Raw genomic sequence first — 27,633 nt, 5'->3', positions numbered from 1 at the left:
TAGAAATCACCCAGGATTACACTCTATTCTTCTGAGCTCCCTGTACCTGTCCAGGAGTCTCTTAAAAGACCCTATCGTATCCGCCTCCACCACCGTCACTGGCAGCCTATTCCACACACTCACCACTCTCTGAGTGAAAAACGTACCCCTGACATCTCCTCTGCACCTACTACCAAGCACTTTAAACCTGTGTCCTCTCACAGCCCAGCGGCCTGAGAGTTCAGAGCAATCACATCTGTCAGGGGAAGGACATGAGCTATTCCAACAGGCGTCATTAGGACTCTCCGTTTTGTTCCTTTTTCTCACCTTGCCGGACGCCTTTTCCCTGTTGATGACGTTTAGTGATGATTTTTTGGTCAAGGCGATACAATAATTCAACATGCCCTCACCAGGTCCTGCACCTCCCTTTGATGACCGCTTAGCGGCGCTGCGGATGGCAGGCGCTGGGTCCGGTTGCGATTCACGTGGGGACCGGCCAAGGCTCGAACACTCATCAGAACCAAAGGCAGCAGCTCTTTCCACTTTAGTCCAGTTTCCTCAACCCCTTTGCGGTTTATTATTAACTGATCTGTTCATCATTGCCACTGTGAGGATGGTCGTTACCATGGAAATGTTGATCCACCTGCAAGGCTTAGCAAACTCTTCATTATTTACCAGTGAGTTAGCTGGGTGACGTTGTCACTAGATAGTTTCCAGGGGATGCCAAATCGCCGGATTATTTCCTTTAACAAATATTTCGCCGCTGTAACTGCACTATTCTCTCTACAAAGAAATGCTTCAGCCCATCATGAGGACACATCGACAATGCCTAATCCATACCGACGCCCTTCACTGAGGCGATTTAATATAGAAACATAGAAAATAGGTGCCGGAGTAGGCCATTCGGCCCTTCGAGCCTGCACCGCCATTCAGTATGATCATGGCTGATCATCCAACTCAGAACCCTGTACCTGCTTTCTCTCCATACCCCCGATCCCTTTAGCCACAAGGGCCATATCTAACTCCCTCTTAAATATAGCCAATAAACCGGCCTCAACTGTTTCCTGTGGCAGAAAATTCCACAGATTCATCACTCTCTGTGTGAAGAAGTTTTTCCTCATCTCGGTCCTAAAAGACTTCCCCTTTATCCTTAAACTGTGACCCCTCGTTCTGGACTTCCCCAACATCGGGAACAATCTTCCTGCATCTAGCCTGTCCAATCCCTTTAGAATTTTATACGTTTCAATAAGACCCCCCTCAATCTTCTAAATTCCAGTGAATAAAGCCCATCTGTAAATGTCCGAAGGGGCCGTCGTACGGCGGGGTAACCTGTACCCGTTTCCCCGGATTCCATAAGGCACATATCATACCTTGTCTTCAGACCTGTTCTACAACTTGTGGGATACCAGGGACAAGCCAAGTCTGGTTTATCTGATCAACCATTCCCCTCTTGCCCTTCTGAGTGAACTTGGGAACACATCGGGCAATCCACGGTACCAACTTACCTGGGGCCACAATGCGTCCGCGGGGGTGCTAACACGAACCACTGAAAACCGAGCTTTTCCCACTTTACCCGATGGAGCAGTGGTCTGATAGGTCCTCCCTACTGGGAGATGTCACCGGGGCCAAGGCGTGGGGCGATTGCTTCTGCCGCAGCAAGGGTGGGCCTGATTGCAGCCTCTGTTGCAGTGTACTCTACCTTAGCGCGAATGAAGCCGCCGGAGAGAAGTACCGGGCAGGTACAAAGCAGCTTCTTTATTCGACAAACCAAGGTCCAGCAGGCATCGCACGGAGACGCTTTCGGTGAAAGGACTCGCTGCCCCAACGTGGGGGTCGATGTTTTATGTGCTGAACATGAAAGGACAATTCCACATTTACCAAATATCGACAATTCTTTCTTTGAAACTACACAGAAACTGCACACTTCCCTATTCGCACACACTCCGCAGATTCCGTCTGGGTACCCTCCAACCTGATGCTATGAACATTTATTTCTCTAACTTCCATTAGTGCCCCTTACCCTATCCCTTGTTTATTTATTTGTTTGTTTGTTTCCCTCTTTTTCTTTTCTCTCTTTTTCCTCTCTCCTTTCTTCTTCCATCACTCCTTTCCTGTTCTCCATCTCCCTCTGGTGCTCTCCTCCCCCTTTCTATCTCCCTAGGCCTCCCGTCCCAAGATCCTCTCCCTTCTTCACCTCTGCATCCCTTTTGCCAATCACCTTTCCGGCACTTAGCTTCACCCCACCCCCTCCTGTCGTCTTCTATCATTTCGGATCTCCCCCTCCCCCTCCTACTTTCAAATCTCTTACTATCTTTCCTTTCAGTTAGTCCTGACGAAGTGTCTCGGCCCGAAACGTCGACAGTGCTTCTCCCTACAGATGCTGCCTGGCCTGCTGTGTTCCACCAGCATTTTGTGTGTGTTGTTGTTAATGTTGACAGTGCTTCTCCCTGTAGATGCTGCCTGGCCTGCTGTGTTCCACCAGCATTTTGTGTGTGTTGTTGTTAATGTTGACAGTGCTTCTCCCTGTAGATGCTGCCTGGCCTGCTGTGTTCCACCAGCATTTTGTGTGTGTTGTTGTTAATGTTGACAGTGCTTCTCCCTATAGATGCTGCCTGGCCTGCTGTGTTCCACCAGCATTTTGTGTGTGTTTTGGACGTGGTTTCTTATTTTATTTCTAATGACTAGATCTCGTTGCTGAATAGTAAGTTTACAACTGTTGATCAGTTTTTAAACAATCTGCTTTCATCATCAAGACAGCCATTTATATTGTTTGAACATTTCATTTAGCCACTAGTAGGTAGAAAAATTCTGTTGGAAGGCGAAGGAATTTCAATGAATATTTGAATCTACCTTTCATGAGAACGCCAAAAAGTGCTGACTTTTTATTATCAGCTCCTTGTGGACTGTACCACGTTGCTGAATAATAAAACCACTGTCAATGTATAACTACACGGGACTGAAGTTTGCCCATCTGTCTAAGAAATCAAGGAAATTCTTGAGCGAGGGCAGAATAGGCAGTTTTATTCAAGGCCACACAATGTGCCGAACTCCCCTTAGTTAAACAATGAAGAATGATCAGAACTTTACATGTCCCCCACTGCATACACATGTAGCATAGAACTAAACACTCTGGGATTATACAGATTTCAGTTTGCTACCTTACAAGATTAAATGCATAACAATCTCAAAGTTTCGAATACTTTGTCACATTCCCTCCTTTTTGTCAATAAACGACAACGACATGTTCTGCTTTAGAATACTATAATTTTTTAAAATCCGCCAATTTATGCAATGAAACAGCTTCAGAGCCTTTATCAAGCATTTCCCCTGTCTCGCTCTTCCGGGTCGAAACTCCTTATACAAAATTGGCAAGAGGATGACTGCCAATGTTGTGATGGCAATAATCAGTCCATCCCACCTTGCTCCCATCCTCCCAAACGGCCAATGGTTTCCTGTGGGACTACAATTGCGAAATTGGTCTCCTACTTCCCCAGTCTTCAGTTGGCACCCTCGGATGTGATCTTTCAAGTAGGTTATATTCTCCTGATTTATCTGCTTTGTAAATATGATTTACAAGGGGGTACTTGTCCAAACAGGTCAAGCGTGCCCCCTTTCTCGGGCCAAGAAGTCCGTTCGGATTTGCAATCTCACTGTATGGACAGTTCACCTCTGGTTCTTGAAGGACACGGGTAAAAGAGTAACGCCTATTTCTACGCGTACCGGGACATCCATACAGAGAAACACAGCGCAACACAGGCCTTTCGGCCCACAATGCTGTGCCGAACACATGCGTACTTTAGAAATCACCCAGGATTACACTCTATTCTTCTGAGCTCCCTGTACCTGTCCAGGAGTCTCTTAAAAGACCCTATCGTATCCGCCTCCACCACCGTCACTGGCAGCCTATTCCACACACTCACCACTCTCTGAGTGAAAAACGTACCCCTGACATCTCCTCTGCACCTACTACCAAGCACTTTAAACCTGTGTCCTCTCACAGCCCAGCGGCCTGAGAGTTCAGAGCAATCACATCTGTCAGGGGAAGGACATGAGCTATTCCAACAGGCGTCATTAGGACTCTCCGTTTTCTTCCTTTTTCTCACCTTGCTGGACGCCTTTTCCCTGTTGATGACGTTTAGTGATGATTTTTTGGTCAAGGCGATACAATAATTCAACATGCCCTCACCAGGTCCTGCACCTCCCTTTGATGACCGCTTAGCGGCGCTGCGGATGGCAGGCGCTGGGTCCGGTTGCGATTCACGTGGGGACCGGCCAAGGCTCGAACACTCATCAGAACCAAAGGCAGCAGCTCTTTCCACTTTAGTCCAGTTTCCTCACCCCCTTTGCGGTTTATTATTAACTGATCTGTTCATCATTGCCACTGTGAGGATGGTCGTTACCATGGAAATGTTGATCCACCTGCAAGGCTTAGCAAACTCTTCATTATTTACCAGTGAGTTAGCTGGGTGACGTTGTCACTAGATAGTTTCCAGGGGATGCCAAATCGCCGGATTATTTCCTTTAACAAATATTTCGCCGCTGTAACTGCACTATTCTCTCTACAAAGAAAGCCCATCATGAGGACACATCGACAATGCCTAATCCATACCGACGCCCTGCCCTGAGGCGATTTAATATAGAAACATAGAAAATAGGTGCCGGAGTAGGCCATTCGGCCCTTCGAGCCTGCACCGCCATTCAGTATGATCATGACTGATCATCCAACTCAGAACCCTGTACCTGCTTTCTCTCCATACCCCCTGATCCCTTTAGCCACAAGGGCCATATCTAACTCCCTCTTAAATAGAGCCAATAAACCCGCCTCAACTGTTTCCTGTGGCAGAAAATTCCACAGATTCATCACTCTCTGTGTGAAGAAGTTTTTCCTCATCTCGGTCCTAAAAGGCTTCCCCTTTATCCTTAAACTGTGACCCCTCGTTCTGGACTTCCCCAACATCGGGAACAATCTTCCTGCATCTAGCCTGTCCAATCCCTTTAGAATTTTATACGTTTCATTAAGACCCCCCTCAATCTTCTAAATTCCAGTGAATAAAGCCCATCTGTAAATGTCCGAAGGGGCCGTCGTACGGCGGGGTAACCTGTACCCGTTTCCCCGGATTCCATAAGGCACATATCATACCTTGTCTTCAGACCTGTTCTACAACTTGTGGGATACCAGGGACAAGCCAAGTCTGGTTTATCTGATCAACCATTCCCCTCTTGTCCTTCTGAGTGAACTTGGGAACACATCGGGCAATCCACGGGACCAACTTACCTGGGGCCACAATGCGTCCGCGGGGGTGCAAACACGAACCTTTGAAAACCGAGCTTTTCCCACTTTACCCGATGGAGCAGTGGTCTGATAGGTCCTCCCTAGTGGGAGATGTCACCGGGGCCAAGGCGTGGGGCGCTTGCTTCTGCCGCAGCAAGGGTGGGGCTGATTGCAGCCTCTGTTGCAGTGTACTCTATCTTAGCGCGAATGAAGCCGCCGGAGAGAAGTACCGGGCAGGTACAAAGCAGCTTCTTTATTCGACAAACCAAGGTCCAGCAGGCATCGCACGGAGACGCTTTCGGTGAAAGGCCTCGCTGCCCCAACGTGGGGGTCGATGTTTTAAGTGCTGAACATGAAAGGACAATTCCACATTTACCAAGTATGGACAATTCTTTCTTTGAAACTACACAGAAACTGCACACTTCCCTATTCGCACACACTCCGCAGATTCCGTCTGGGTACCCTCCAACCTGATGCTATGAACATTTATTTCTCTAACTTCCGTTAGTGCCCCTCCCCTTCTTACCCTATCCCTTGTTTATTTATTTGTTTGTTTGTTTATGTATTATTTTCCCTCTTTTTCTTTTCTCTCTTTTTCCTCTCTCCTTTCTTCTTCCATCACTCCTTTCCTGTTCTCCATCTCCCTCTGGTGCTCTCCTCCCCCTTTCTATCTCCCTAGGCCTCCCGTCCCAAGATCCTCTCCCTTCTCCAGCTCTGCATCCCTTTTGCCAATCACCTTTCCGGCACTTAGCTTCACCCCACCCCCTCCTGTCGTCTTCTATCATTTCGGATCTCCCCCTCCCCCTCCTACTTTCAAATCTCTTACTATCTTTCCTTTCAGTTAGTCCTGACGAAGGGTCTCGGCCCGAAATGTCGACAGTGCTTCTCCCTATAGATGCTGCCTGGCCTGCTGTGTTCCACCAGCATTTTGTGTGTGTTGTTGTTAATGTTGACAGTGCTTCTCCCTGTAGATGCTGCCTGGCCTGCTGTGTTCCACCAGCATTTTGTGTGTGTTGTTGTTAATGTTGACAGTGCTTCTCCCTGTAGATGCTGCCTGGCCTGCTGTGTTCCACCAGCATTTTGTGTGTGTTTTGGACGTGGTTTCTTATTTTATTTCTAATGACTAGATCTCGTTGCTGAATAGTAAGTTTACAACTGTTGATCAGTTTTTAAACAATCTGCTTTCATCATCAAGACAGCCATTTATATTGTTTGAACATTTCATTTAGCCACTAGTAGGTAGAAAAATTCTGTTGGAAGGCGAAGGAATTTCAATGAATATTTGAATCTACCTTTCATGAGAACGCCAAAAAGTGCTGACTTTTTATTATCAGCTCCTTGTGGACTGTACCACGTTGCTGAATAATAAAACCACTGTCAATGTATAACTACACGGGACTGAAGTTTGCCCATCTGTCTAAGAAATCAAGGAAATTCTTGAGCGAGGGCAGAATAGGCAGTTTTATTCAAGGCCACACAATGTGCCGAACTCCCCTTAGTTAAACAATGAAGAATGATCAGAACTTTACATGTCCCCCACTGCATACACATGTAGCATAGAACTAAACACTCTGGGATTATACAGATTTCAGTTTGCTACCTTACAAGATTAAATGCATAACAATCTCAAAGTTTCGAATACTTTGTCACATTCCCTCCTTTTTGTCAATAAACGACAACGACATGTTCTGCTTTAGAATACTATAATTTTTTAAAATCCGCCAATTTATGCAATGAAACAGCTTCAGAGCCTTTATCAAGCATTTCCCCTGTCTCGCTCTTCCGGGTCGAAACTCCTTATACAAAATTGGCAAGAGGATGACTGCCAATGTTGTGATGGCAATAATCAGTCCATCCCACCTTGCTCCCATCCTCCCAAACGGCCAATGGTTTCCTGTGGGACTACAATTGTGAAATTGGTCTCCTACTTCCCCAGTCTTCAGTTGGCCCCCTCGGATGTGATCTTTCAAGTAGGTTATATTCTCCTGATTTATCTGCTTTGTAAATATGATTTACAAGGGGGTACTTGTCCAAACAGGTCAAGCGTGCCCCCTTTCTCGGGCCAAGAAGTCCGTTCGGATTTGCAATCTCACTGTATGGACAGTTCACCTCGGTTTCTTGAAGGACACGGGTAAAAGAGTAACGCCTATTTCTACGCGTACCGGGACATCCATACAGAGAAACACAGCGCAACACAGGCCTTTCGGCCCACAATGCTGTGCCGAACACATGCGTACTTTAGAAATCACCCAGGATTACACTCTATTCTTCTGAGCTCCCTGTACCTGTCCAGGAGTCTCTTAAAAGACCCTATCGTATCCGCCTCCACCACCGTCACTGGCAGCCTATTCCACGCACTCACCACTCTCTGAGTGAAAAACGTACCCCTGACATCTCCTCTGCACCTACTACCAAGCACTTTAAACCTGTGTCCTCTCACAGCCCAGCGGCCTGAGAGTTCAGAGCAATCACATCTGTCAGGGGAAGGACATGAGCTATTCCAACAGGCGTCATTAGGACTCTCCGTTTTCTTCCTTTTTCTCACCTTGCTGGACGCCTTTTCCCTGTTGATGACGTTTAGTGATGATTTTTTGGTCAAGGCGATACAATAATTCAACATGCCCTCACCAGGTCCTGCACCTCCCTTTGATGACCGCTTAGCGGCGCTGCGGATGGCAGGCGCTGGGTCCGGTTGCGATTCCCGTGGGGACCGGCCAAGGCTCGAACACTCATCAGAACCAAAGGCAGCAGCTCTTTCCACTTTAGTCCAGTTTCCTCACCCCCTTTGCGGTTTATTATTAACTGATCTGTTCATCATTGCCACTGTGAGGATGGTCGTTACCATGGAAATGTTGATCCACCTGCAAGGCTTAGCAAACTCTTCATTATTTACCAGTGAGTTAGCTGGGTGACGTTGTCACTAGATAGTTTCCAGGGGATGCCAAATCGCCGGATTATTTCCTTTAACAAATATTTCGCCGCTGTAACTGCACTATTCTCTCTACAAAGAAAGCCCATCATGAGGACACATCGACAATGCCTAATCCATACCGACGCCCTGCACTGAGGCGATTTAATATAGAAACATAGAAAATAGGTGCCGGAGTAGGCCATTCGGCCCTTCGAGCCTGCACCGCCATTCAGTATGATCATGACTGATCATCCAACTCAGAACCCTGTACCTGCTTTCTCTCCATACCCCCTGATCCCTTTAGCCACAAGGGCCATATCTAACTCCCTCTTAAATAGAGCCAATAAACCCGCCTCAACTGTTTCCTGTGGCAGAAAATTCCACAGATTCATCACTCTCTGTGTGAAGAAGTTTTTCCTCATCTCGGTCCTAAAAGGCTTCCCCTTTATCCTTAAACTGTGACCCCTCGTTCTGGACTTCCCCAACATCGGGAACAATCTTCCTGCATCTAGCCTGTCCAATCCCTTTAGAATTTTATACGTTTCATTAAGACCCCCCTCAATCTTCTAAATTCCAGTGAATAAAGCCCATCTGTAAATGTCCGAAGGGGCCGTCGTACGGCGGGGTAACCTGTACCCGTTTCCCCGGATTCCATAAGGCACATATTGTAGCGGTGTGCTACAAACAGCGCTAAAATTACGACACGGAGTCGGTAACTGCAGTCGAAGGAAAACTTTATTCGAAAACTTCAGCCTCACTTTTAAGCCTCTGTCAACCGGCCCCCCATGGCGAAGAGGCTCCAAAGCTCTGTGCTCGCAAACCCCCGTAGGCTATCTAATTGTGAGTCGGTTCGCATACGCTAGGAAATGAGCCGCCACATAACCCCCCCCCAGAACCGGCGATACACCCCCCAATGTCCACAGCCTGGGCCAGAACCTGCTTGGGAGGTCGGCCTCTGCGCCGAGGCGCCGGAAACTCGGCCGGTTGCGCCAGGTCCACATGGGCCGGCTTGAGGCGGTCCACCGTGAAAACCTCCTCCTTCCCCCCAACGTCCAGCACGAACGTGGACCCGTTGTTCCGGAGCACCGTAAACGGCCCCTCGTATGGCCGCTGCAGCGGTGGCCGATGCCCGCCCCTTCGTACAAACACAAACTTACAGTTCCGTAGGTCTTTGGGTACGCAGGTCGGGTGCCGCCCATGCTGTGAAGTGGGTATGGGGGCCAGGTTACCGAGCTTCTCGCGAAGTCTGCCCAGGACTGCAGCGGGTTCTTCCTCTTGCCCCCTCGGGGCTGGTAGGAACTCCCCGGGGACGGCCAGGGGCGCGCCGTATACCAACTCGGCCGACGAGGCGTGCAGGTCGTCCTTGGGCGCTGTGCGGATGCCGAGAAGGACCCAGGGAAGCTCGTCCGCCCAGTTGGCTCCTCGCAGGCGGGCCATGAGGGCCGACTTCAGGTGACGGTGGAAACGCTCCACTAGCCCGTTCGACTGTGGGTGGTAGGCAGTGGTGTGGTGCAGCTGAGTCCCCAAAAGGCTGGCCATAGCTGACCACAGGCTGGAGGTGAACTGGGCGCCTCTGTCGGAGGTAATGTGGGCTGGTACACCAAAGCGGGATATCCAGGTGGCGATCAGGGCTCGGGCGCAAGATTCGGAGGTGGTGTCGGTGAGCGGGACCGCCTCTGGCCATCTTGTGAACCGGTCCACGATAGTCAGGAGGTAACGCGCTCCGCGCGACACTGGCAGGGGGCCCACGATATCCACATGAATGTGGTCGAAACGCCGGTGGGTGGGATGGAACTGCTGCGGTGGGGCTTTGGTGTGCCGCTGAACCTTGGCCGTCTGGCAGTGCATGCACGTCCTGGCCCATTCACTGACCTGTTTGCGGAGTCCGTGCCAAACGAACCTGCTGGAAACCATCCGGACAGTTGTCCGGATGGAGGGATGCGCCAAGTTATGAATGGAGTCGAAAACACGTCGCCGCCAGGCTGCGGGGACGACCGGACGGGGCTGGTTGGTGGCGACGTCACAGAGTAGGGTCCTCTCACCTGGGCCCACGGGGAGGTCCTGGAGCTGCAAACCAGAGACTGCAGTCCTGTAACTCGGAATCTCCTCATCTACCTGCTGTGCCTCTGCCAGTGCCTCAAAGTCTACCCCTTGGGAAAGGGCATGAACGGTAGGGCGAGAGAGCGCATCCGCCACGACATTGTCCTTACCCGAGACGTGCCGGACATCCGTTGTGTATTCAGAGATGTAGGACAGGTGGCGTTGCCGGCGGGATGACCAGGGGTCGGATGCTTTCGTAAACGCAAAGGTAAGCGGTTTGTGGTCCGTGAACGCGGTGAAGGGCCGACCTTCTAGGAAGTACCTGAAATGCCGGATTGCCAGGTAAAGCGCCAACAGTTCCCGGTCAAAAGCACTGTACTTGAGCTCGGGTGGCCGCAGGTGTTTGCTGAAAAACGCCAGGGGTTGCCAGCGACCTGCGATGAGCTGCTCCAGCACCCCACCGACTGCCGTGTTTGATGCGTCCACTGTGAGGGCGGTAGGGGTGTCCATTCTGGGATGTACTAGCATTGCGGCGTCAGCCAAAGCTTCCTTCGTTTGAACGAAAGCGGCGGCGGACTCCTCGTCCCAGGTAATGTCCTTGCTCGGACCCGACATCAGGGCGAACAGGGGGCGCATGATCCGGGCAGCTGAAGGGAGGAAGCGGCGGTAGAAATTGACCATACCTACGAATTCCTGAAGGCCTTTGACCGTGGTGGGTCGGGGGAAGTGGCGGACCGCATCTACCTTAGCGGGCAGAGGGGTTGCCCCGTCTTTAGTAATCCTGTGGCCCAGGAAGTCAATGGTATCAAGTCCGAACTGGCATTTGGCAGGGTTGATTGTAAGACCGTACTCACTCAGTCGGGCGCAGAGTTGACGGAGGTGGGACAGATGCTCCTGACGACTGCCGCTGGCTATGAGGATGTCATCCAAATAGATGAACGCGAAGTCCAGGTCCCGTCCCACCGCGTCCATTAACCGCTGGAACGTCTGTGCGGCATTCTTCAGGCCGAACGGCATGCGGAGGAACTCGAAGAGGCCAAACGGGGTGATGAGAGCCGTCTTGGGGACGTCGTCAGGATGCATCGGGATTTGATGGTACCCTCGGACAAGGTCGACCTTGGAGAAGATCCGGGCGCCGTGCAGGTTTGCCGCAAAGTCCTGAATGTGCGGCACAGGGTAGCGGTCCGGTGTGGTAGCCTCGTTCAGCCTGCGGTAGTCGCCGCACGGTCTCCAGCCCCCCGTCGCTTTGGGCACCATGTGCAGGGGGGAAGCCCAGGGGCTGTCGGACCGCCGGATGATCCCCAATTCCTCCATTCTCTGGAACTCCTCCTTCGCCAGTCGGAGCTTGTCCGGGGGAAGCCGCCGAGCACGGGCATGGAGGGGTGGTCCCTGTGTCGGGATGTGGTGCTGTACGCCGTGCCTGGGCATGGCTGCTGTGAACTGCGGTGCCAGAACCGATGGGAACTCCGCCAGGACCCTGGTGAAGTCGTTGTCGGACAGCATGATGGAGCCGAGGTGAGGGGCTGGCAACTGGGCCGCGCCCAGGGAGAACGTCTGAAAGGTCTCGGCGTGTACCAGTCTCTTCCTGGGCAGGTCAACCAGCAGGCTGTGAGCTCGCAAAAAATCCGCACCCAGAAGCGGTTGGGCTACGGCGGCCAGTGTGAAGTCCCACGTGAACTGGCTGGGGCCGAACTGTAGCTGCACCTGACGGGTGCCATAGGTCCTTACTGTGCTGCCATTCACGGCCCTCAGGGGGGGACCCGGTGCCCTGCTGCGAGTGTCGTAACTTGTCGGAGGTAAAACGCTGACCTCAGCCCCAGTATCGACCAAAAAGCGGCGTCCCGACCTGCTATCCCACACATACAGGAGGCTATCCCGATGGCCAGCCGCCGTAGCCATCAGCGGCGGCTGGCCCTGGCGTTTCCCGGGAACTTGCAGGGCGGGCGGCAACGGCGGGCTTCTGCGCCCCACCGCTGGTGGTAGAAGCACCAGTGGTCATTGGGCCGGGGGTTAGTGGGCTCTGCGGCCGGGCCTGGACTGGTTTGCTGCCGGGAGCGTGGCTGGGAGATCTGTGCGATGGACGCCCCGCTCACCTTTTTGGCGTTCCACAGCAAGTCCGCCCGGGCTGCCACCTTCCGGGGGTCACTGAAATCCGCGTCGGACAGCAGCAGGCGTATGTCCTCGGGCAGCTGCTCCAGGAATGCCTGCTCAAACATGAGGCCTGTGTGTCCCTCGGCCAGAGACAACATCTCGTTCATTAAAGCCGATGGAGGTCTGTCGCCCAAGCCATCCAGGTGCAGTAAACGGGCAGCCCGCTCGCGCCGTGAGAGTCCGAAAATCCTGAGGAGCAGGGCTTTGAATTCCGTGTACTTGCCGTCTGCCGGGGGCGACTGTACGAACTCCGCGACCTGGGCCGCTGTGTCCTGGTCGAGGGAGCCCACCACGTAGTAGTAGCGGGTGTCTTCTGAGGTGATCCGGCGAACGTGGAATTGGGCTTCGGCTTACTGGAACCATAGGTCCGGGCGCTGTGTCCAGAAACCCGGCAGTGTCAACGAAACCGCATGAACAGAGGCGGCGTCGGTCATTTCTGGTCCAAAAATCGTTTGGACCGTCGGGGTCACCAATTGTAGCGGTGTGCTACAAACAGCGCTAAAATTACGACACGGAGTCGGTAACTGCAGTCGAAGGAAAACTTTATTCGAAAACTTCAGCCTCACTTTTAAGCCTCTGTCAACCGGCCCCCCATGGCGAAGAGGCTCCAAAGCTCTGTGCTCGCAAACCCCCGTAGGCTATCTAATTGTGAGTCGGTTCGCATACGCTAGGAAATGAGCCGCCACAATATCATACCTTGTCTTCAGACCTGTTCTACAACTTGTGGGATACCAGGGACAAGCCAAGTCTGGTTTATCTGATCAACCATTCCCCTCTTGTCCTTCTGAGTGAACTTGGGAACACATCGGGCAATCCACGGGACCAACTTACCTGGGGCCACAATGCGTCCGCGGGGGTGCAAACACGAACCTTTGAAAACCGAGCTTTTCCCACTTTACCCGATGGAGCAGTGGTCTGATAGGTCCTCCCTAGTGGGAGATGTCACCGGGGCCAAGGCGTGGGGCGCTTGCTTCTGCCGCAGTAAGGGTGGGCCTGATTGCAGCCTCTGTTGCAGTGTACTCTATCTTAGCGTGAATGAAGCCGCCGGAGAGAAGTACCGGGCAGGTACAAAGCAGCTTCTTTATTCGACAAACCAAGGTCCAGCAGGCATCGCACGGAGACGCTTTCGGTGAAAGGCCTCGCTGCCCCAACGTGGGGGTCGATGTTTTATGTGCTGAACATGAAAGGACAATTCCACATTTACCAAGTATGGACAATTCTTTCTTTGAAACTACACCGAAACTGCACACTTCCCTATTCGCACACACTCCGCAGATTCCGTCTGGGTACCCTCCAACCTGATGCTATGAACATTTATTTCTCTAACTTCCGTTAGTGCCCCTCCCCTTCTTACCCTATCCCTTGTTTATTTATTTGTTTGTTTGTTTATGTATTATTTTCCCTCTTTTTCTTTTCTCTCTTTTTCCTCTCTCCTTTCTTCTTCCATCACTCCTTTCCTGTTCTCCATATCCCTCTGGTGTTTCCCCTCCCCCTTTCTATCTCCCGAGGCCTCCCGTCCCAAGATCCTCTCCCTTCTTCACCTCTGCATCCCTTTTGCCAATCATCTTTCCGGCTCTCAGCTTCACCCCACCCCCTCCTGTCTTCTTCTATCATTTCGGATCTCCCCCTCCCCCTCCCGCTCTCAAATCTCTTACTATCTTTCCTTTCAGTTAGTCCTGACGAAAGGTCTCGGCCCGAAACATCGACAGTGCTTCTCCCTATAGATGCTGCCTGGCCTGCTGTGTTCCACCAGCATTTTGTGTGTGTTGTTGCTTGAATTTCCAGCATCTGCAGATTTCCTCGTGCAGGCATCCAAATGCATTTTAATCGGCGCTGTCTGGTCTGGGATTCACGTCTTTTAGGAACCCATTGTTCAGAGCTGCAACTCCAGATTAAATCCATAGTACATGTTGAGATGTGAAGACTGGGTGCCGAAGTCATTTGCTAAATCTAAACGTGCTAAACCACCCCCCCCCCAAAAAAAAACCTAAAACACACTGCCGCCTGATTATCCAAATCCGTGTATGGTTTCCCCATATCGTTACGTTAAAGCGAGTCGTCAACAAATGAAATGAAACCGCCGTTGCAGTAAGAGTCCTCACGGGGTTTAGTTACTTCTTGTCTAACACTTGCACAGTAGCGTGGAAAGTGTTGCGTGGCACAGCGAGCCAGCGTCTCTACTGAATGTGGGACAGGGACGTGAGTAAGACGATAGAGGGTCGGAGACTGCGCAGTAAGAGGCTGCCACAGCCGGAGGACAACCCAGAAGACCCTCGGTCGTTGTCCAGCTGAGCTCTGAAATAAGCAAACACGAGGAAATCTGCAGATGCTGGAAATTCAAGCAACACACACAAAATGCTGGTGGAACACAGCAGGCCAGGCAGCACCTATAGGGAGAAGCACTGTCAACATTAACAACAACACACACAAAATGCTGGTGGAACACAGCAGGCCAGGCAGCATCTATAGGGAGAAGCACTGTCAACATTAACAACAACACACACAAAATGCTGGTGGAACACAGCAGGCCAGGCAGCATCTATAGGGAGAAGCACTGTCAACATTAACAACAACACACACAAAATGCTGGTGGAACACAGCAGGCCAGGCAGCATCTATAGGGAGAAGCACTGTCAACATTAACAACAACACACACAAAATGCTGGTGGAACACAGCAGGCCAGGCAGCATCTATAGGGAGAAGCACTGTCGACATTAACAACAACACACACAAAATGCTGGAGGAACACAGCAGGCCAGGCAGCATCTACAGGGAGAAGCACTGTCGACATTAACAACAACACACACAAAATGCTGGTGGAACACAGCAGGCCAGGCAGCATCTATAGGGAGAAGCACTGTCAACATTAACAACACACACAAAATGCTGGTGGAACACAGCAGGCCAGGCAGCGTCTACAGGGAGAAGCACTGTCGACCTTTTGGGCCGAGACCCTTCATGTCTCCCACCGTGATCCCGAGTCAAAACGGCCGGGGTAAAACCATTCTCATGGTAAACGAAAAGATGAAAATTATAATCTGGGAGGCCCGGAGCTGGGGCGGATTACATTGCCGCTTTTATATATTCAAATACTTCCTCTGCTTCGGATAGGGTGACCGGGAGGGGCCTAACAAAAGCCGCATCATCTAAAATCTGATATCTACAACACTCAGTTATCCCCAGAAAATGCTTCCTTTCCCCATGAAGGCTACGGGGCTTTAACTATGACATTTTATCCTGGAGTAGGGTACGTTCTGGGCGAGTAACTTGTGTTTATACAAACTGTGGATGCTGTTTTGATACTTTCTTAGCTAGTTTATTAACCAGCTTTTAACGATGTAACCGAGTCTGATGCACCATACTCGTCCGTACCTATAAATCAGTAAGTTTCTCTTTCTGCAACAGGGAAAGACGCACCCTGTCCCGTCTCTCACTCACCCTTATAATTCATTTACCATTGAGTCCTTAATCAGTGCGGTCTATTCCCTCTCCACTACAACGTCCTGTAGGGTTCAAACCTTGTTTAAAGTTACTTATTATAATTTTTATGTACTTTTGTTCATCCAGGGGTAATCATTTACCACCGCGACTCTTTGCCTGGCAGTAATTTAGTGGCGGGATTGACCCTTCCTTGCTCCCCTTACACTATCCTTCAACTTTTACCGATTCCAGCCGAGCGTCTCCGACGCTGGGTCGCTCGCCCTGACACTGAATCATCCAGTTCGTTCGCGCGTGTCTCTCACAGCCTCGGTCGTTTTAGCATCTCTGTCACCATGCCGACTGCAAATCGGTTCACTCAAGATCAAAGTCCAGACCACAGTGTAAAGAGTGACAGCGAACGAGAAAGCCGAGGTTCACCTCCGAGAGCAAAGATCCCTAGGGGCGGAAAGAAACTTGCTTTTTGGTGAGTGCTGCCGCCAGGGAATCTCCCCCAGGCAGCCCAGGCACCAGGAATCTCCCGCACTTCACCTGGACAAGCGACAAGAGCCTCCAAATTCTGTCGTCTGCTGGGTCTTACAACAAAGGGTAGTTCTATTCAGAAACATTTTATTAATTGCAAGTAGAAGGCTGCGTCCTCTCCTCAGTGGATGGTAGGCGGCTTCTGCGTTACAGTTTACAAAGGTTATGTTATGATTAACCAGGCTGATCTTTGCCCGTTATCTGGCAGCTCGCCCACTCAGCAACTTTTATTCAATGCCGCAGAATTTACCGACCTTCCCCGAGTTACAGAAGCGAACAATGATCTGAACGTTACATGCCTCCTGTCTCTCACACACACATACACACACACACACACACACACACACACACTCACACAGACACACACACACACACTCACACAGACACACAGACACACACACACACACACACTCACACACTCACACAGACACACACACACACACACTCACACAGACACACACACACTCACACAGACACACACACACACACACACACTCACACAGACACAGACACACACACACACACACACTCACACAGACACAGACACACACACACACTCACACAGACACACACACACACACTCACACAGACACAGACACACACACACACACTCACACACTCACACAGACACACACACACACACACTCACACACGCACACTCACACAGACACACACACACTCACACAGACACACACACACACACACACACACTCACACAGACATAGACACACACACACACTCACACAGACACACACACACACACACACTCACACAGACACAGACACACACACACACTCACATAGACACACACACACACACACACACTCACATAGACACACACACACACACACACACGCACACTCACACAGACACACACACACTCACACAGACACACACACACACACACACACTCACACAGACATAGACACACACACACACTCACACAGACACACACACACACACACACTCACACAGACACAGACACACACACACACTCACATAGACACACACACACACACACACACACTCACATAGACACACACACACACACACACACACACACACACACTCACACACACTTAGCATATAGCAAAGCATTCTGCCGTTCCATCGTTCCATTTTGTCACATTATAGGACCAAATACATAAAAATCTCAAAGTTTCGAATATATTTCCACAGAAGCTAAAGAGACCGCCACAGGGGTGGAGTGGATATAATCACTCCAAGCACATGACCATGAATAGATATTTCCACAGCAATTTGAATTGCCAAAGTAGACAAATCACAAGCTTACTGAAATATAACAGTAACAGGAGGTACCGATGCTGCTCCCCCAACATAAAACAGCAAAGAAGACTGCATAGGCTGCAGCAGACTGATCAAAGATTCCCAACATCCTGCTGCACACTGCAGGATCTCAACTTCTTTAGAGTCTGCTCGTCCCCTTTTTATGAACAGCTAAACTACAGACCCAAAATACTTAACCTCTCTGTCTCGGAGAATCTGGGACTGAATGATAATGAGGAAAGATTCCACTGACAGCAGACATTGATAGAACGTTGTAACAACAATTTCCAATTTTCTGCGCTAACAGAACATTATTAGCCTATCTCAACAGCACCTGGACTGAATTTGCATTTCAACAGAGAGCACAGAGGTAACAACAGCCATTGAAATGGCATTTTAAGAAAATATTTGCATTTGTTACAATTATGAAACAGAAACGGAACACACACCCTCTGCATTTTAGGAAAGGCCGTTTCCCCTCTGCCATCAGATTTCAGAACGGCTCATGGAGTCATGCACACTATCCAGCTTCGAGCCGGAGCAACTTTGGGTGCACCTGGATTAGAGTGGAGCACCATCACAGAGGCTGTGTACAAGAAGGGCCAGCGTCGCCTCCACTTCCTGAGCAGGCTGAGGTCCTTGGGAGCGTGCAGGCCTCTCCGTCACACGTTCCACCAGTCTGTTGGCGTCGCCTCCACTTCCTGAGCAGGCTGAGGTCCTTGGGAGCGTGCAGGCCTCTCCGTCACACGTTCCACCAGTCTGTTGGCGTCGCCTCCACTTCCTGAGCAGGCTGAGGTCCTTGGGAGCGTGCAGGCCTCTCCGTCACACGTTCCACCAGTCTGTTGTTGCCCGAGCGGTCTTCTTTGCTGTTATATTTCGGAGTAAATCTTCCATGCGGTGGTATGCCGCCAGGCCCAATATACTGATTAGAAAGGCTGGTTGTTATAGGAGGCAAACTGGACACACTGGGGGCTGTGGTAGGACAAAGGACCCTATGGAAAATCCTGGCAATTCTGGACAATGTTTCTCACCCTCCGCATGCCTCCTTGGCTGAACCGAGGAGCCCTTTCAGTGACAGACTGAGACAACTGCGCTGCTCCAAAGAGCGCGGTACGACTTCATTAGGCTCTATAATGAGTCAATCGATAGCCGCGGAAATGATGACCCCTTTCTGTTAATCTGTTTGTGGTAACTTGTTTTTTTATTCTTTCTACTTCTCTTCTCATATTTATATCCGTGCACTTGTGATGCTACTGTGACACTGTGTTACCTTTGGGATCAATAAAGTATCGATCGATCTATCAATCCTTCTGTCCAGCTATTCCCTGTTTCAAGTCAAGTCACTTTTATTGTCATTTCGACCACAACTGCTGGTCAGGTACACAGTAAAAACGAGACAATGTTTTTTTCAGGACCGTGGTGTTACATGACACAGTACAAAAACTAGACTGAGCTACGTAAAAAACAACACAGAGAAAAAAAAAATACACCAGACTACAGACCTACCCAGGACTGCAAAAAGTGCACAAAACAGTGCAGGCATTACAACAAGACAATAGGGCAGTAAGGTGTCAGTCCAAGCTCTGGGTATTGAGGAGTCTGATAGCTTGGGGGAAGAAACTGTTACATAGTCCGGTCATAGTCTGGTTTGCACTATTTCATCAATGTAACTTACAGTGTTTTATGTATTGCATTGTACTGCTGCCTCAAAACAATAAATTTCACCACTCATGTCAGCGATAATAAACCGGATTCTGACGTGGGCAGATCATTAGGTTAAATGGGTTGATTGTTTTCATTTCAATGAAATTCTTTGCTCACTGACGCTCCCGGAGTGAAGAGGTAAATAGAACAGCAAAGAGAGATAGGGACAAACAACAACAGAAAGGAGTGAATCCTGAACTATCTCTAAAACAGTTACTGAAGTGACAATAGCCGAGGTGTTGCTGATTATTTCTCCTTTTTTGTCTTTTTTCCCATTGGTTTGTTCTGTTGGTTGTCGTCTCTCAGCGTTTCTATTATGTTTCTCGGACTTACTGATGATGCCCGCAGGAAAACGACTCTCAGCGTTGTATATGGACTTTGACAATCAGTTTACTTTGAACTCAATGCTCCCTCCCGCTTGGAGATCCGACAGTGAAATCCCCAGCCTGGGAGCGGTCAGTGCGCATGCGCCCTCTCGGTGCCGCAGTGCATCCTGGGTCAGGCCAGAGTCCGTGTCCGGGTGGAGACGGTCGAGTGTCGAGACTGTCCCGGAGACGCGTCCCGCCGAGTCGCTGCAGCTCGGCCCCGTTCGAGGTCAGCTTCATCACCGATCCGAGTCACCGTCAGGCTTCTGGAGGCCGCGACCGCAGTGTGTTCGGGATGGAGGTAACAGATTCACAAACCTCCACCCCTGCTCCAGCCCCGCCGTCACAAACTCCTGACTCCACAGCCGTGAACCCCTATCAGTGCCCCACCTGCGGGAAACGCTTCAAACGATTGACCAATCTGATTGAGCACCAGCGGGTTCACACCGGGGAGAAGCCGTTCAACTGCCCGGACTGCGGGAAGGGATTCACGCAGTTGTCCAACATGCTCACGCACCAGCGAGTTCACAGCGGGGAGAAGCCTTTCACCTGCTCCGATTGCGGGAAGAGCTTCGCCTTCCACTCCAACTTCGTGGTGCACCAGCGGATCCACACCGGAGAGAAACCGTTCACCTGCTCTGAGTGCGGGAAGGGATTCACACAGTCATCGGAGCTGATGAAGCACCAGCGGGTTCACACCGGGGAGAAGCCGTTCTCTTGTACCGAGTGTAAGAAGGAGTTCCGTCGTTTATCCGCTCTGCAGAGCCACCGGAGGGTTCACACAGGGGAGAAGCCGTTCATCTGCATGGAGTGTGGCAAGGGATTCACTCAGTCATCTCACCTGAAGAGACACCATCGAGTTCACACTGGGGAGAGACCGTTCACCTGCTCTGAGTGCGGGATGGCGTTCACGCAGTTATCCAACATGTTTACACACCAGCGAGTTCACAGCGGGGAGAGGCCTTTCATCTGCCCTGTGTGTGGGAAGGGATTCACTCAGTCATCTCACCTAATGACCCACCAGCGAAAGCACAGCGATGAGAAGCCGTTCATCTGCTCCGAGTGTGGTAAGGGATTCACTGATTCCTGTTACCTGTTGAGCCATCAGCTGATCCACACCGGGATGAAGCCGTTCACCTGCCCCGACTGTGGGAAGAGATTCACTTATTCATGTGACCTGCTGAAACACCAGCGGAACCACACCGACGAGAGACCGTTCACCTGCTCCCAGTGTGGGAAGGGATTCACCCGTTCGTCTGAATTGTTAAAACACGAGCGGATTCACATGGCGGAGAAACCGTTCTCCTGCTCCGAGTGTGGGAAGGGATTCACTCAACCATCTTACCTTTACAGACACCAGCGAGTTCACACAGGGGAGAAGCCGTTCGTCTGCTCTGAGTGTGGGAAGAGTTTTACTGTTATATATAACCTGCAGGCTCACCAGCGAGTTCACACGGGGGAGAAGCCTTACACTTGCACTGAGTGTGGGAAGAGTTTTACTGTTGTAAACAACCTGCAGCGACATCAGCGAGTTCACACCGGGGAGAGGCCGTTCACCTGCTCCGAGTGTGGGAAGAGCTTTGCTCAATCCTGTCACCTGATGATGCACCAGCGAACTCACACTGCGGAGAAACCGTTCAAATGCTCGGCGTGCGGGAAGGGATTCAGTCAACGATCTTACCTGGTGGCGCACCAGCGAATTCACACCGGGGAGAAACCGTTCATCTGCTCCGAGTGCGGGAAGGGATTTAATCAACAGATCAGCCTGAAGAAACACCAACAAGTCCACACGGGGGAGAAGCAGTTCACCTGTTCCGAGTGTGGGAAGGGGTTCACTCGGTCATCAGACCTGGAGAAACACCAGCGAGCTCACACTCCGGACAGGGATTGAAAATGCCGTGTGTGGGGTATATATCCACATGCAGAGAGACCCTCTCCGGGTGATGGAATCTGTCTAATTGTTACTATTCTCATAGTTTAACTTTCTTATGCTTGTTTGTATTTTTCATATATTTATCTCTACGTGTAATTGCTCTGTTGGTTACAGTTGCCTCCATGTTGTTTTCTGGAAACTTCTATTGGTGGCTACTGTGGTACTTGAAGTTGGGTACCACAGTGCCGGAGCCACTGCCGGAGCCGGAAGTCTGGAAGATGGCAGAAGGAAGATCAGCTGATCTCTCCACTGATTCTCAGTAAGCTTTTGGAATTTTTCGCGATTTGGAGGCAAAGGGGATTTCTTACTGCTGTAGAACTAGTACAGGAACTCAGGAGGACCATTAAGGCCTAAAGCTATTCCCACGAGGAAAGCCACAGCCAGACACAGCAACAACTAACCGAGGACTGTGTTTAGAGATGGAGATTGCCTCCTCACACTGACTCTGACCAAGGAACACATTTCACTGGGAATGTTTGTTGGGAATTATTGACAACTGATGAACATTGAACGGTCTTTCCATTGTCCACAGCACCCAGAGTCATCAGGACAGTCGAATGAATGATGGAATCACCAACAACGGCTGAGTGAGTATCATGAGGAAGGTTGTGCCAATGGCCTACGGCTCTTCCTGTCGTTCTGTGTGACATCAGAGCAACCCCAAACGAGATAAAGTCCATTGGAGGTGGTAACAGGGTGACCCACGTCACCGCCGGGAGCTCTCCACCTCAGAGAGGCTGATAAACATGTTATGGCAGAGAGTTTAATTAACTATTTTGTGAAGTTAACCCAAGATGTGCCGTCCACTTCCCAACAGGTTTCTGCTGCTCGGAGTGATCAAACACCCGGATTCCTGCTGAGATTCCCGTACGGAACCACTGGGAGCTCAATGAGAGGGTCCTTAACGAACGTTGTTAATTACTAATTTGGATGTGAAAGTAAGTGAATTCACGCGAGTCACTGCGAGTAAGCTGGAGTGGCTCCTGACAAAGACAACAAGTGCTGTGGTGAATGTGCTGCCGCCTCTGCTGGGCAACAGTGGGGAAATCAGTGACCGGCCAGAAGACTTGGTACAGAGTCGATAACTACAGCTTATTATGGTGTTTATTCGAATATTATTTGTTGTTCTTACATCTTTACCAAGTTTCCCTGCTCACAATGTGCCAATTCTCATGACGCAATGTGTACTTACGGGAATTTGCAATAATATGCTGAGACTTAATGTCTCTAGTTGTTGGGTTTGCCGATACCTTCCACAGATTTCAAAATATTCACTGATGCAAGGCATTGCAGCAGATCCAGAACAGATATGCAAAATGTCCTGTTGTAACGGGATGGCGGTAGGCCCACGGCCAACCCTGCTCCGTTCACAGCCGCCCTCGTGTCCGTCCACAGAGGAGTTGGGATATCTCTACAGCTGTATCCAAAGTTCATGATAAAGCTATGAAACCTTTTCATGTGTTTACTACAAAAGCTACCTTTAACTTGAGTTCAGACAGTACCATTCCAGTAGGGCTGAGTTTTATGCAACCAGCTGCTATCCCTCTCCGATGTAAATGGCTCACATCTTGTTATTTGGGTTCTGTCTCTCCTTCAGACACTTTATCGTTACATCCTGACTCTAGAATAAACAAGATCTTTCAGAAAAAAATCATTTTCTATTAATTTTAGTCCCATAATGTGCTGTTACAGGAAATATAAGACAGGTTCAAAATATTGCCACAGTTTTAGAAAGAGTAAGCAATGACATCACTGGGCCCTTGCAGAAAGTAACAACTGACATAGTTGCCCCGTGAAGAATGGTTCTTCAAAAACACATGGCATCAGATCTCTGAACGGTCAACGTGGGGTAACGTGCAGTTCTAGGCAAGGAGTGCTGGCCTTACATCCTGTACCCGACAGATCTGACAAAACTGATTTGGCTGATTGAATGCATTAAGAAACAGCTACAATCCATCAGTCTGATGGGTGGGATTGTTTAACTGCATACAATTAAATTTAGGAGACTGGTGGGTTACTCAATATTTTATCAAATGACCTGATATGCCAAAACATGATTTAAATAATTTTTATTTGTAAAATGACAATCAATAATAGAGGAGCACAAACTCATATAAGTGTACTTTTTTTACAAAGATAATCAACTTATCACTGAGATGAATACCCTTTTATATTTATAGAAAGGGTGATTTTTAAAAAAATACGTACTTAGGTTTCACATCTTTTTCAGCCTCTGAATTTCCAGAAGTAATAATTTGGCACGGTAGTGTTGTGGCTAGCACAATGCGTTCTGTACCAGTGACCTGAGTTCAATTCCCGCCACAGTCTCTATGGAATTTATATGTTCTCCCATCACCGTGTGGGTTTTCTCACACACTCTAAAGATGTACCGGTTGATAGGTTATTTGGTTATTGTTAACTGTCCTGTGATTGGGCCAGGGTTAAATTGGGGGTTGCTGTGTGGCATGGCTCAATGGATCAATGTAAAATTGGGGAATTTAGAACAGGGGTTTGGGGGAGTTGGGTTGGGCCGTATTTTCATGTAGTTTTAAATTTTTATGTTTGTTTGCATTCTTGTATAGTTTCCAATAACATAGTTGTTCGGTGTATTTCTAGTCTTTACAGTTGCCTCTTTATATTTTCTGGAAAGTTTTTAGTTCCAATGGTGGGAATCGCATTATTTGGATAGGTGCCAGCTTATTGATTAAGCAATGGAATTTAGATGAAATGCACACTATCGGTAGTCTGGATAGAAGAAAACCACACCACCTTTTGTTATTTTTTCCTTTTCCCTTCTTTGCCTTTCATAGTCAGCACAGAAACAGGCCATTCAGCCCATCTAGCCCATGCCACAGCCATTTAAACTGCCTACTCCCATCAACCTGCACTGTGACCATACCCATCAATACCCCAGTTATCCAGGTACCTATCCAAACTTTGCTTAAACGTTGAAATCGAGCTCACATGCACCACTTGTGCTGGCAGCTCATTCCACGCTCTCACAAACCTCTGACTGAAGAAGTTTGCCATCATGTCCCCCTTAAACTTCTCACCTTTTACCCTTAAAATTTTTTTTTATAGAATTTTCAAATAGGTTACAGAAAGAAAAAAAATATCAACCCTTCCCCACCTCCCCTTAACCCCTCCCCCCTAACATATCCCTGTAGGAAAAAAAAGAAGAAAAAAGAAAGAAAGAAAGAGTGCCTGGATATCGGAAGATCCCCACATGCTCCATGGAGTTCGTAACAGCTTTAATATATATATTTCTTTCTTTCCCCAGAAAACCAATAATTTTATCTTCGGAGCACCTATATATTTAATCCTATTTTTTGTAAATAAGGGTGCCAAATTTTCAGAAATATTTCATATTTGTCTCTTAAATTATAAGTAATTTTTTCAAGTGGAATGCAGCTAAAAACTCCATTCTTTTAGCAATCTATACTTAAGTATGACTCAGATTTCCAAGTAACTGCAATAGCCTTTTTGGCTACTGCCAATGCAATTTTTATGAATTCTTTCTGATATTTATTCAATTTGGATTTATCCTTTCAATATCGCCTAGTAAAAATAATATTGGATTATGTGGAAGTTGTATTCCAATAATTTGTTCCAGTTAAAAACTCTTAAATTTGTCCAAAAAGGTTGAATTTTAGAACAAGACCAAGTACAGTGTAAAAAAGTACCAATTTCTTGATTACATCGAAAACATTGATCAGATAAATTTGAATTTAATCTATTTACTTTTTGTGGTGTAATATATATTTGATGTAAAAAGTTATATTGTACTAATCTTAGTCAAACATTTATTGTATTTGTCATACTGTCAAGACATAAACTTGACCAACTTGTTTCATCAATTTTAATATTCAAATCAGTTTCCCATTTTTGTCTTGACTTATGAATTCCTTGTTTAATTGCCTGTTTTTGAATCAAATTATACATACCAGAAATATTTTGTTTAGTTTTTCCTTTATGAATTAAAGTTTCTATTTCATTAGGTTTTAGCAATAACATGGTTTGACCCAGTTTATCTCTTAAATAAGCCCTTAATTGGAAATAACAGAAAATGGGGTTATTTGATATTTTATATTTATTCCTTAATTGATCAAATAACATTACTATATCTCCTTCAAAACAGTCTCTTATATATCTAATCCCTTTGTGAAACCAGTTATATAAAAGTTGATTATCCATTGTAAAAGGGATAAATTTATTTTGAATTAAAGGTCTCTTTGCTAATAAAGATTTCTTTATCTCATCATCAACATTTATCTTATTCCATAAATCAATCAAATATTTTAGTATAGGAGATTCATTCTTTTCCTGTATCCATTTAGATTCCCATTTATATATAAAATTTTCTGGTATATTTTCTCCTATTTTGCCTAATTCTATTCTAATCCATGCTGGTTTATCTTCATCAAAAAAACTTGCAATAAATCTAAGTTGATTTGCTTTGTAATAATTCTTAAAATTTGGTAATTGTAATAGGTCAAATTTCCATGTCAATTTTTCCAACGATATTCTTGACATCTTACCTTTCCAAAGGAACTTCCTCACACATTTATTTAACTCTTGAAAAAATTTCTGCGGTAATTGTATTGGTAATGTTTGGAATAAATATTGTAATCTGGGGAATATATTCATTTTTATAGCATTGACTCTACCTATTAATGTTGTTGGTAACATCATCCATTTATCAAGATCCTCTTGAATTTTTTTTCAATAATGGCAAATAATTTAATTTATATAAATTCTTTATATCATTATCAACTCTTATACCTAAATACTTTATACCATTTATCGGCCATCTAAATTCAGTTATTAATCGACATTGACTATAATCTCCTTTAGTAAGGGGTAGAATTTCACTTTTATCCCAATTTACTTTGTACCCTGATATTTTCCCATATTCTTCCAATCTAGAAGATAATTTAAACAACGAATGTAATGGGTTAGTTAAATAAATCAGATCATCAGCAAATAAGTTAATCTTATATTCCTCCTGATTAACTCTGAAACCCCTAATATGAGTCAATTCTAATTAATTCAGCTAATGGTTCTATCGCCAACACAAATAAAGCAGGTGATAAAGGTCAACCTTGTCTAGTTAACCTTGTTAACTGAAATGATGTTGAAATTTGGCCATTTGTCATCACTTTAGCTTTGGGGTTAGTATTTAAGGTTTTAATCCATTTTATAAAAGATACCCCTAATCCATATTTTTCCAATACCTTAAATTAAAAAATCCCATTCCAATCTATCAAATGTTTTTTCTGCATCCAAAGCAACTGCCACACTCATTTCTTCCCTCTTTTGTGCCAAATGAATTATGCTCAGTAACTGAGTTACATTATCTGCCGATTGTCTATTTTTAATAAATCCTGTTTGGTCCATGTGTATTAATTTTGGTAAGTATTTAGATAATCTGTTAAATCAAATCTTTGCTATTATTTTATAATCCATGTTCAACAAAGAAATAGGTCTATATGATGTTGGCTTTAAAAGATCTCTGTCTTTTTTTGGCAATACTATTAAAATAGCTGTCGAAAAAGATTCTGGAAGTTTATGCATTCTTTCCGCTTGGTGTATTAGTTCCATAAAAGGAGGAATTACTAAATCTTTAAACGTTTTGTAAAATTCAGGCGGAAAACCATCTTCTCCTGGGTATTTATTATTCTGAAGTGATCCTAGAGCTTCTTCGACCTCTTTTAATGTAAAAGACATATCTAATCCCTTCTGTCCTTCCGAATTCAATTTTGGGAGAGTTATTTGTGATAAAAACCTTTCTATCTCAACAATATCGTTTTGTGATTCTGATTGATACAATTCAAAATAAAAAAAATTAAAAGTTTCATTGATTTCTAAAGGTTTATAAGTAATTTTATTTACACTTGTTCTAATTGCATTTATTATTTTGGAAGCCTGGTCTGTTTTTAACTGTCAAGCAAGAATCTTGTGTGATCTTTCACCTAGTTCGTAATATCTTTGTTTAGTTCTCATAATTGCTTTTTCTGTTCGGTATGTCTA

The 27,633-nt window shown here is 47.5% G+C and overlaps 1 protein-coding gene across 1 annotated transcript in view; it reads left to right on the top strand.

The window, feature by feature from the left end:
- The window catches only part of LOC132381656 (zinc finger protein 850-like), a 61,212-nt gene extending 34,053 nt beyond the window's left edge, over positions 1-27,159 (top strand). The window contains exon 2 of the mRNA XM_059951258.1: positions 20,081-27,159. Coding sequence (XP_059807241.1) covers positions 20,081-21,561 — 1,481 coding nt within the window. The 3' untranslated portion in view covers positions 21,562-27,159. The remainder of the gene's footprint in view (positions 1-20,080) is intronic.
- The last annotated feature ends 474 nt before the right edge of the window (positions 27,160-27,633 follow it).

The sequence above is a fragment of the Hypanus sabinus genome, chromosome 26, assembly GCF_030144855.1.
Source record: "Hypanus sabinus isolate sHypSab1 chromosome 26, sHypSab1.hap1, whole genome shotgun sequence".
Lineage (NCBI taxonomy): Eukaryota > Metazoa > Chordata > Chondrichthyes > Myliobatiformes > Dasyatidae > Hypanus > Hypanus sabinus.
This window is presented reverse-complemented; position numbering and strand designations above follow the sequence as displayed.